Source organism: Crocodylus porosus, unplaced genomic scaffold (genome assembly GCF_001723895.1).
Source record: "Crocodylus porosus isolate Cpor-Errol unplaced genomic scaffold, CroPor_comp1, whole genome shotgun sequence".
Classification (NCBI taxonomy): Eukaryota; Metazoa; Chordata; order Crocodylia; family Crocodylidae; genus Crocodylus; species Crocodylus porosus.
In genome coordinates, this window is record NW_017728913.1 from 11,193,791 (window position 1) to 11,206,099 (window position 12,309).

Consider the following 12,309-nt stretch of genomic DNA (forward strand, 5'->3'; position numbering starts at 1 on the left):
TCCTTTTTTTTTTTTTTTTCATTCATTCATTTAAAAAACAAGGTACATATTGTACTCCGGCATGCTGTATGCAAGAAAATATGGTGCCTTTTAACTGGTCTTCTAAAAGTGAACTTTGACTCAGGAGAACTTGTGCTCTAGTCTGTATATCTAACTTACTTGGTTAGTCTATAAAAGTGCATATCTGCCCTGTCTTCTGCTTGTTTTTTGTTTGTCATTGTACATGGGGGTCCCCAAGAGAGAGACAAAAACAGGTTTAAAGTTAGTTACCATGGTTAGAGCCTGTGTTTTTCCAGACTAGTTTTGTCTATACCTAATTTTGCTCTTCTTTCATGTATGTTTGCTTCTCACAGCTTAATGAGAAGTTCTCTGTCACGCTGCTCTGGGAGTGGCAGCTTTCTTATTATAAATTCCTTTATTAAATCTTGACTATCTTTCACGTCAAGTCTTTTTCTGGCTATCACCCCCGTGCGAAGGTGCTTCTGTTGCACCTAGTATTCTGCTTGGGGAAACGGTCATCAATGGGTATTTCACAGGGTAGGGAATGAGACTAAAGTATTGTTTGTTGCTTCCCACAGGTAGTCTTTAAGTAATGGTTCTTGAAATCTGGAGGGGTTGCTGCATTCTAATTGTTTCTGTTCCATTAACTGTGTCTAGGACATGTACCATTTGGTTTTCACTTCAGTTAGAGCAGCTAAAACAGCACTGAGCCCCATATTTACTCGAACAATAACAAATGCTAAGACTAATCAAATAATGACAGGGTCTCTCAGGGAGTGGCATAGAAATAAAAAGTTTAAATAGCAAAAAGTCCATGAGTAAGATTGTAAGAGAACATTTATTATTTAATGGTTCAGTTTTTCATTTAGTTGAATGAGACCTAGGTTTAACTTAAAACTTAGGATTTTCAGCTCCGATGCTGGTGGATAATTAATGTGAAGACTGTTGCAGTAGTCTTAAGGAGTTTGTTGTACTCTGCTCTGATGCACCTTTTAACTGGAATTTGTGTGTCTATGCTCCAAGAGAAATGTCACAGGTAAATTGAAGGGAGGAGGATATTTTTCTTTTGACATCTGGTTTTCTGGGTAGTTTAATATTTGATAGTCCTACCAAGTGATACAACCAGAGTAATTCCCCATTTCATCTGTGGTCTTACACAAACACACGTTGCTTCTTATACTGTAATGTTACTTGGTGTACTACTTAGGACATACTAGTAAAAGCTATTATAGGCTGTTCACCTTTATAGTTCTGAATTGTGGTCTAAAAATTAGATATGCAAACCTTATTTAAACCCTGTTTTGTCACTCAGGAATTTTGGGGGGCATTGAGAGTTTGGGGTGAATTTTCACAAAATAGCAGATGTGTACATTTTGCATTGTCTAGTTTTCAGTCTGATCCATTCGTTACTGATTACATCACTTATTTTTCTCCTGCTTTTCAATTCAGATAGTCTGGATCTGAGTGACTGGGAGGGTTGATGCTTTTCTTAATTTTAAATTATTTTGCTTCTCTACCATTTCTCTAGAAGTTGTGAGAGACAATGGAATGAGCTGCCTCACAGAGTAGAGAACCAGGTTTGATCCTAAACTCTGTAATTGTTACACCAGTCCTCTAAGCCTTCCCCTTTTAAGTTGTTTTTGTCTCTACAAAGTGAGACAAGTATCAACTTAGACCAGGCAAATCTCTTAACATGTTTTTAAAATGCTAAGATAAAGGTAGTGAGGCTGACAGGAGTCCTGTGATCTTACATCAGGCTTACAAGAAATATCTGCAATTCTTGATCAGCAGAGGGTTTAAGGACAATGTGTTTTTGTTTTTCTTGAATTTCTTTCCTTTAAGCCAAGACAAATCACTTTGTATTATAATTAAATGTTTATTTTGTTTGATATATACACTTCCTGGAAAAATGTAACAAGTTGAAAACAAGTATGCCACATTCTGTAAAACTATAGTTTGTTTTGAGCAAGGATGGTTAGATACTTAGTGGGATGTTTAATGTCTAGGTAAGCTTTATTCTGTGAAATTGCTATTAATATATTCCTTATCCCATGTTCCCAACTGTGCTAGGTACATACCATTTCTTTTGTTTCTAAGTGTACCTGCTTTTCTTTAATGAGTTTTTTTCTTGCTAGGAATGTGGGAGAGAGGACTTATGCCTTCTAGCATTGATTATGCTTCTGAATGCCCTTGGTGGATCATATTTTGATCAATGAGGCCTGGGTTCAATGGAAAACCATTAGCTAGTGGTGACCTCTTCCTGCTCCAGTTCAGAAAGCAGCTTGCACAGATTAATGAAAATCTATTCTTGATGCTTGATCACCCTCTGCTTATAAAGTAGAAACACTAAGAGGGCACTATACCCTTTGATAGCCTTTGGGGAAAACTTAATTTGTTGAAAGGAAATGCCTGGGCCGGGGGGTCGTTATTTTGTGTGGATTTTTTGTTTGTTCATTTTTAAGTGTGCATGTCTTGTTGCTGTCTACTTTCTGTAAAATCAGATTTGAGCTCTTTGAAATATGACAAATCCTTTGCACTGGAATCCACGTCTTTTCATGCCTTCGTCCTCTTCTTGAGTACATGTACATTGTATGTACACACACGTTTGTCTCTTGTATTTACCTATTTGGACTCCAAATTTGACATGACGTTCATAACCTGGGAATGGTTTTTCTTAAAGCTATCCTTTTTATGCATATATAGTTTTTATGCACGAGCTCAGTACTGTACTGTGGCTACTGCAGAACTAGATGCTCCTGCTGTAGGTGATCAGAGTTCTGGAACCCATGTTTCCCTGTTGACTTCGGTGTGACTCTGTGTGTGGATGCAGGTGTGTCTCTTTATATCCAGGTGCAAAATTGGGACACTGTACTATTACTTGCTAACCTGATAATATACTGGAAGTAAATGAAAGATGCTGAAGTGTGTATGAATGGACACTATCATGTCTATCTGAAAGTTACTTTAATAGGGTAACTAAATTAAAAAGGCTAACTTAGAGACTAGAGGCTTCGTGTTCCTTTTTAAAAAATGTGTATCTTCTGCTTATACTCTTTATGCATTTGACAGTAAATTGTATATATTCATTTTCTCTGGTTCAATTTGAGTTGCTGCTTTTGATTTTCAGCTTTACATGGCCAAGAAAGGTAAACTTGTAAAACTTTAGAAAGGGAATAAAACCTCAGATTGGCGGGTGGACTTTGATACTTCGAATTTCTTTTTTGACTTGATTTTTAAACTCATTGCTTAAGAATTTTTTAATGACTAAAATAGCAATTTCACTGAATGGCCTGAATTTCAGAAATTCATGTTTATAGTTCTGTCAGCCAAACATACTTGTTTATAACATTCATTCAATCCTCCAACCTGGTAGTGAGAAACAGTTGAGTTACTATTGTACTTGGGTTTAGCTTTGTCAGTCTATGCACTACAGCCCTATTCAACAAAGAGTCAATTGACAATGAAAGCGTAAGGATACTGAGTCTTTGCAGACTCATCCTTGTCTTTTCCCTTGACTCTTAATTATTATGATTCAAGGTCTCCATGGTTATTTGCACAATTAATAAGTGAAGTATAAGAATTTTAAAGTCCCAAAAATGATAGTACTACAGAAAACAACCTTGTATTAGCAGGTTGATTGAACAGAATGCTGATTGTAAAAGCAAGACCTATGATTCAAGTAAAGCAGGATGCATTAAAACTGGAAAATGGCTGTTTTCTCAAGAGTAGATAAACAAGACAGACAGGCACTTAACTGAATTGTCATGTGCATTGTTTGAAATGGGAGAAATGTCAAGCATGAATAGATTTGACCCACAAGTACTTAGGAGTTGTATGCTTATTTTTCCTATTTTAATGAGTTGTATCAAAGTGCTTGGAGTTTCACAGCTTGTGCTGTTTAGTGGATTGGGGGACTGGGACAGTGAGTAGTTGCAACCTACTCAGGCAGTCATTGTATTTCAAAAGTAGGCTTAAAATGCCAGTTCCTGAAGGGGGATTAGTGGGGAGTATACATTGTAGGGTGAACGTTAACTAGAGAGGATGTAGCTTGACATTCTTTTCTCTTGCTGCGTATGCGAGACTAAGTGTCTGTTTCAGAAAGGGCTGCCTATTAATCTACATGGCCATCTTAGTTCCCGTTTTTTTCAGATCTGGGAGGTCCTTAACTGTTTTTCTACACTGTGTTATGTATGAGTTGTCCTGCTCATGTGTTAAATAAATGTTAGACACTATCAAGGTTTTGGTATAGTTAGATATGTAAAAAATATGAATGCGTCCTAAGTGACTTAGAAGGAGATAATTCAGTTAGAGGTATGGTGGGAGTTAACATTAGGAAGGGGATTTTCATTGAGGAAGTGAGTGGTATGCAGCGGATTTATGTGCTATTCTTTCTATCTCTAAAGCCTTCTGTTCAAATGCTCATTAAGTTACAAGGAAAACTGAATCTGGTTTGTGCTTAGTCTCTAATAGGCATTTGTTTACCCCCAAATCAGTGGTCATTTCCATTCAAGTGCCCTTTGCAAATCAGAATTGAGATGCATTGTTGCAATGTGAATAATTTTAACTTTCCTAGGCCAGGGTGTAACCAAGTACTTGGTTTTGTTTTCTCAAACTTTGAATTTCTCTTCATTATTTGCTTTGAAAGAATTGTTAAGAACTCAAAATCTGAATGGGGAGTTGGAGAGGATATATAACTTACTACAGTATAAGTTGAATTAATACTATATGACATACAGTATTTTTTACTTAAGTGTACTTGCTTTTTATCATGCGAGAATGCTGGCATGTTGTTTGGCTGATATTTACAAAACATACCTTTATGCTATTTTCTGCCAAAGAGCCCTCCCCCCTTAAATATAGGACTATGGTCAGACACCAGTTTGAAATAAATCAAAGCAGCCTGCTAATACTCTAAAACAAGTTCTCGCTTATATTAATTTCATCATTGTGAAAGGCAGAAATGCTGAAATGGAGAGTTGAATTCTTAAGAATAGGCCCCAGTACCCTAATGCTGTCACAAGAAGTTGGAAATTTGCATGAAATAATAAGTCTGTATATTGAAGAATCCATTTGGTTTAGCCTGAACTTTTAAAATAATGCATCTAATTAGGTTTCTCATCTGCAGCCTGAAGCGTCAGTTATGTGTCTGTCTTAACCACCCACTGTCCTTGTTCACAGGTTAAGGTATTGCACAATCAGCTCGTGTTGTTCCACAATGCCATTGCAGCGTACTTCGCCGGAAATCAGAAGCAGCTTGACCAGACGCTTAAACAGTTCCACATCAAATTGAAAACTCCTGGAGTAGATGCTCCATCTTGGCTTGAAGAACAGTAATCAATACAGAGAAGAGGACCCATTGTTAACCTAGAATCTGTATCTCTAATAAGAATTAAGGGGTTGGGGTTGAAGGATGGTCATAGTGATTCTTGCACAAATAGCTTTAATTTTCTTCCTTTTTGTAATACTGTAAAATTGAATTTGGTGGGAATGTGGGTGGCTTTAAAGTAACCGAACATATAATTTCTGTCATTTCAAATTTAGAGCACTCCTTTTGTATGTGAGGGTTGATGGCTATTTCTGTAATTCAGAAAAAAAAATCTAATATAGATTTGCACTGACAAGATGTTTGTGGTTTCTGGTCATTGTGGTGGCTAGTCAAAATATTTCCAAAGGGAGGTTTACATGATTTGTACCAACTTCTGATATTTTGTATATGAATATAGAAAACATCTTTAATGAGTCATTTTCATGTAATTGTGTTTTAAAAAGGAGAGAGTAAAAAGAATATTTTGCAGATTAATAATATAAAGCCTTTGTGCAGTACCTGCAGAGAGGCAACAGCTGTACTAGATGTCTGGCTGACTCATGGAATTGCAGCAAATACCTTTTTAAAAGGTGAATCTGTATTTTTCCATTGTATGTTAAAAACAAAAACACTAAGGAAGTGAGAATCACTGTCAGTCTGAAGCTTCTAAGCACATATTTTAGCTTTGCCTCAAGTGGTTTGCTAGGTAAAGCCAACCATTTGCTGTACTAATTTCATTTTTAAACATTACTTTCTGTATGATACAAATACCGTAATAGCCTTAAATCACAGGTATGTGCCTTTTTATAAGATACTACTTTCAACCAGTGTACGTGATTCACAACACAGCCCTGTCAAGACAGGGGTTTGTCTCTGTTCCCAACAAGGGAAAAGAACTGCATAGATGCTATGTTTCTTTGAACACTTTAGACCAAGTGAAAACTTTCAGTAACCTTTATGGAGTTGATGTGTGTTTTGAGAGAGAGGGGGCCAGTATGATTTTCAACTGCAGAGCATGCATTAGCAACAGGGATAATGTGGATGATGTATTTGTTTCATTTCTCCATCAGTGATATAATTGTTTAGTGTAAAGTTCTATATATTAATTTTATCATAGGCATTTTAAATTCAACATATTGGAGTCCTCATTTGCACAAGTTCCATTGCTTTGTGTTCTGTTAAGTAAAATGAAGTACTTAAGGTATGTTATTTACAGGTATGTGGATTGTATGATTTATGTACTGTATGTTTAAATGCATTTCAGTTGGTGTTTCTTAAAATGGTTTTTCAGTGCTTAACATAATGTAATGTACCTATAAATCAAACATTTTTAATCATTCCTCATTAAATTCATAGTCTGACAGAGCCTTCTTTATTTTCCTGTTCTGTCAGAATTTCTCTTGTAATAGCTGATTTACATTCCCCAGAATGTATCTCTGTTGTGAATTTCGTATTCATATTAAAGGTGTTTGCTGCAGTATTTTTCTTCCTTGATGTTTATGGTTAAAAATAGAATTCGGCACTAATGCTCCATAATGAAAGCTTTGTAAACCACTAAATGAACATGACGCTTCAGTGATAGAAATCAGCACTAGCTACATAGTACTGATTTCTGACCCACCTCACAGTGAGTTCACAGTAAGTGTATTTTGAATTTTAAATATGAACAAAAGTGAAACAAATTAATTGATATTAAGGATGAATGTTAGCTACTGCTCTTGAGTAACAGATTATTTGTCTGCTATTTTTATGAGGTCCACGACTTCTAACACTTTTGGATTTTTGCGCGTAGTGTGCGCCTCTTTTAGCAAAAAAAAAAGCTTCAGTAAAAAGCTGCAACAAATAGACTCCTGAAAAATGCATGTTAGTTCATCCTCCATCCCCAAGTTGGCTGCTAGAGGCTGAAACTCTTTGCTTTGCATATGATAGTCTCTGCACTGGAGGAAATGATCTGGTAAAAATGGTAAATACAAATGTGCACTTGTAATTTCCCTTTATAGGAATTACATTTTTAGAATTATATGGCCCATAATAATTGGAAAACACTAAATTTGGCTTAATCTTCTAGGCAATAAAATATCTTTAAGTTGGACTCCAAAAGTTTCAGATTTTCATTGTTTACCACCCCCCACCCCAACAGAAGGGATCACTGAGTCTGCTGGAAATGGGTGCTGTAAAACCTTGAGGGTGTTCTTTTGATCTCAGGCTTTGAGAACAGGTCAGTACTGTGACAATGCACTCTTAGGATGAACACAAAGGCAACACCGTTATCTGAAAGGGCCCTTTGGATGGAACCACTTAGGCTCTGTGAGGATGTGCATGTGCATACATTCCAATATTGTACTAAGCCCTGCCTTGTGGTTTGATTCCTGCTTAACTCCCCATGCTCTGTTGCTGCTCTTAGATCTTCATTTATTATGGAAGAAAATTGGCTTCTGAGCAAAGCACAAGTATTGATCGCTCTTAACTTCCTTTCATTGTGAGAATTTTTTGTAAAAATGGATCAGGAGTGAATCAGGTGAGTCAGTGTAGCAGGGGCTTAGCTCCTTTTCCCACATTTCCTGTACAATCCTAAAACCCTTTTCCAAAGTTTCTCATAAAACAGCAAGTACAAGATCTGTGTGGTGAACTGTTGGTATCTGCATGGCTGTACAACTGCTGTTTGAATAGACTGCTCATATTTGGATGTGGAAGACAAGCACGCCTGAAAACTTGCTGTATGGTTGTTTACCCTATACAAATTTGTTGGTTCAACAGGCAGCAGTGCAAGTGTCAAGTACAGATGCATGTGTTGTAAAGCTGGATTTGAATTAAGTTCCGTATTAATTAACTGTGTTCATCAAAAAGGTAAGTGCTACAATAATTGCCTGTGGAAAAACCTTACTCTTGAAGGAAAGAAAGAACTAACACAGGTTGCAGTCAAGAACTCAAAAGTTACGAAATACCAGAATTAAGATTGCCTGTGCATGCTTAATTTGCCCCTTCTGCTGTGTTTGTGTGTGCATGCATCATGAAACAGTCTATTTGTACAATCAAACTAGTGGTGCAGTCTTTTTGTTTAAAAAATTATGATTTTGAAACAAAGTGAATTTGATTTAAACATTTCTAGTGTTGCAAGGAAGATTGAGTATGCAGAATTTCAGCCTAGGCTTTGTGCATTGCAGTGCAAAACATACAGAAAGGGAATTTGTAATCAAAATTTCTTCTCCTTTTTGGTTAAGCTTTAGTTCCAATTAGTGAAACTTAAATAAGCCACATTGTTCAGTTTGATCATTAAATTACACTGATCAGTTGAATGCATTAGAAACCTTTGTGTTCTTAAAAAAAGCTACATTTAAAATAATGAGGGATTTTTTCCCCCTGTAAGCGAGATAATGGGCAATGAGTTAAAATAAACACCAGCTTGGGAAATTTTCTGCATGTGTTCTATGAAGATGTCCTCAAACAGCAGCATTTAATTTTTAGGACACACCATCCTGTTTACAAAGCAAGGTTCATTTAATATCTTCATTTTAATTTTAGAAATGGTTAATACCACTACCTGCTATTTAAACTTGTTCATCCTTTTCATAATAAAGTTCTGTCTGTAGTTTCATTTTGCCAAACTTGAACAATTTGGGCTGAAATTTCAGAAAAGTGTTCCTTTGAGGAAGACATTAGAGCAGCACTCTGGAAGGGTTAGGGCTTACCTTGAAGCACACTTAACAAAAAAGTTGGCCACTACTGCTAATAGAGTATTCTGGAATGAGGCTTCATCTGTCTCAAACTGTTCCATTATGGAGCTGCAGATGCACAGAGCCTGCAATGAAACCCTGCCTGACGCATCTTTAGTTGTGATATTTTATAAGTATTTAGTTTTAGAATGCTAAGCGCTTAAAGTTTTGGCCCATGGGCTGGATCTGGTCCATGGACTTGTCACCCGGTCCACAGGATACTTGGAGGAGCTAGGGATTTGGGGGTGGGATAAGCAAGAGCAGAGCCCACTGCAGAATTCCAGGGTACAGAGGTCCATTGGAGATGCATTTCAGTAGTGGCAAGGTGCATGATGGCTGCATTCATTCTTGTGGCTCTCAGCCAATACAGGCTGCTCGCCCTACTGCCAGAGGTGGGATTGGCTCTGGCCTGTGAGGAGCACCATGGGCTAGATCTGGCCATAGGGGTGAGGTGGTTGATATTCCAATTTAAATAATTTGCTTCTGCAAACAATCTTGCTACCAACTGGTATACCCTGAGGGTAATGGTATGTAGTTTTGTTACAAAAAGGAGTCAGGGACAAGTAACAAATGATGTTCCTGATGTTTCTTTGACTTTTAATTACTTAAATTTGGAGTGTACACCTGGATTTTAGTGTAGATTAAACCATGATTAACTCTTTTTGGAGCAACTAAATTGCTTGTAGATTTAGAGCTGCACATGTCAAATCTTGACCTAAATGACCTCTAAATATTAAAATATCACTTTGCTTTATTGAATCAAAAGTCCACTTTTATAAGTTTGTTAATTTTATGCTTTATCAGGTTTGTTAAGGGCCTGAAGAAATCTGTTATACTATCCTAACTGTACCACTCTGCTTTTTTTTTTAATGGAAAGCAACTAAAGCTACTAGAAACTGTGTACTGTTAAGGTTCTGACAAAAACCCACAGGGCAAGAAAAAGATCAGAGTTTAAACTCAGCATCCGGACTGGCTTTCTACCCCAACTTGCCCCGTTAGTGTTTTTTTTCAGTTAATACAATGACATAATGTAAGTTGCTGGGGCTGGCTTGCATTTTCAATCTTTTGAGTGAATATTTGTGCTCATGACTGGCAGCAGTTAAAATAAGTCTTTTTAGTTCCAACACAAGCAGCTACAGTGTAAGCTGTACAACACTTCCTTGCCTGTAACCTCAACTGTGACCTCATACTCTCTTGGAATGTCCATGCTGGCTCAAATTTGAGTCTGTCCTCTCCAACTACTGCTACTAGTGCCAAATTTTATGCTGTGTTATGTGATGTGGATTGCTGTTAACTAGCCCTGAACTATTTCCACTGAATTCATTGAGAATAACTCTAAAACTAATCGAATTCTGAATCTTCCTCTGTATAATACGGTATTTTAAATAGGATTTAATTTAAGTGGATCTATCTAATGCTTGCACCATCATCTTGTCAGCTCAGTAAATGGCAGACCTCTACTCAGCCACAGAGCTGATATAATGTAATGTAGGCAAAACCAGTATAAGTTTCTCTGTTAACCTCAACCTCATCAAAATACAACTATGGGTTAAGAAAGCCCAGACCCCAGGCCTGTTCAGTCCTAGACCTTTCTGCTGTGTCTTTCATGAGGATGACAACTGGCCAGCAGTAAAGTTGCCAACTGTGTTTTGTCTTGGATTGCAATCCTGCAAGAGGCAAGAACTTCTTAGGGTGATGCCTTTTATTAGACCAACACAGACATCACCTTAAGAAATCCCTACCTGTTCCATAATTCCTGGATTTTCACAACTACAAAACGTTAAATCCTGTAAAACACTTATTCAGTGTGTAACTTGGTGGGCATTCATAGATTTCTTTTACTCTGAACCATAGGTCCCTCCTGATTAGAGGCCAGTACTGTCTGAAAACGGGTAGGAAAACTAGCTATGTATGTATATATATATATAGAGAGAGAGAGAGTCAGTTATCAACAACAAGCTATTGCTCTGTTATTCCCACGTGTGTCTAGTTATTTAGATTGCAAGCTCTTTGGGTCAGGAATGGTCTCTTTGGGACAGTACTTTATAGAAGTGCCTAACACAGTGGACCTGAATCAGTCCCTAGGCACCACCACAAAACAAATAATACAGGTTTCCCTCACTTTATGCAGGTTCTGTAGGTGCGAATTCACTCACATGTGATGGCCCTTTTTATACCAAAAATATGTTATACGTGAGGTAAATTCACTCTTATGTGATCGGTGTGGTGGAAACCCGCAGACAGTTGCTTTGCGCGGTGCATTGCGGGAGTGACCTGCACCCAAATATAGTCTCCTGTGTGGATCTGTGCTTCTCGCTTGTTGTCTGCAACATGTGTTTTTGTAGTTGCCATCCCCATTATGGTAACATTCACCACCACCCTGCGCTTGTGTGCACTGTCTGCTGCGAGTACCAAAATTGTTTTGTAAAAGTGGTAGAAATGGGTCTGGGGGTCAGTCGTCGAGGTTTTGGAACATATCCCTATTTGTTACATTGTAAAGTGGGTTCCCTTTATGCAAATTCAAGTTATGCACCATTTTCCAGGAACACATATACAGCATAAAGTGAGGGAAACCTGTATTCAGACAATAGACTTTCTGTATCTGATGTAAAGTGCAATCGGAGTGACTTCCACTGTCCTAGCATCTTGAATCACTGTGAAGTCCAAGTCATGATTCCAAGTGTGTTCAGTAGGATACTGATGCGAGTAAAATTTTTCATGTTCACAGAAACAGAGTGGTCATCTAGCTCAATCCCAGTAAAGATAAAGGATTTGCTGTTCCTAAGCCATCCCAAATATCTATACAACTTCCAGCAAAGAAAATTCCACAATTTCCTTAAGCATTTTGCAGTTAGGCAGCTTTTTGCCTTGAGATTTGATCTAAATCTGCCAGGCTGTAGTTTTAGATACTATTGCCTCTTTTTATGCCCTTGGTAACAAGGGAAAACCCATTTTCTTTATGGTAGCCTTTATAGCTGAACAGTGCTGCCATGTCCCCTGACTCTTCCTCTAATCTTTTTTCTAGATAAAACATCTCTTGTACCTTCAAACTTTCCTTGTGCTGCTTGCATTCCAGCCCTTTTGTATCTGATTGCTTCTGGATCCTCTCCAGTATCTGTGTCCTCCAGCTTAGGCCTAACCTGAACTGAGGTACGCATGTGTTCTCTTCTAGGTTGGCGGACCCCCTCTGGCGGACTTTAAACTAGGCTTGTCGGGGGAAGGGGAAGATGAGGGCAGAGGAAACATCAGACTGCCAGACCAAACAGCACCCACAACTACAGCCCAGCCCAG

General features: G+C 37.8%; 1 protein-coding gene across 6 annotated transcripts in view; it reads left to right on the forward strand.

The window, feature by feature from the left end:
- The window catches only part of ARFIP1 (ADP ribosylation factor interacting protein 1), an 86,757-nt gene extending 79,972 nt beyond the window's left edge, over positions 1-6,785 (forward strand). For all 6 annotated transcript variants that reach the window (XM_019534481.1, XM_019534483.1, XM_019534486.1 and 3 more), the window contains one exon: positions 5,179-6,785. In XM_019534481.1, the coding sequence (XP_019390026.1) occupies positions 5,179-5,334 (156 nt within the window). In that variant the 3' untranslated portion in view covers positions 5,335-6,785. The remainder of the gene's footprint in view (positions 1-5,178) is intronic.
- The last annotated feature ends 5,524 nt before the right edge of the window (positions 6,786-12,309 follow it).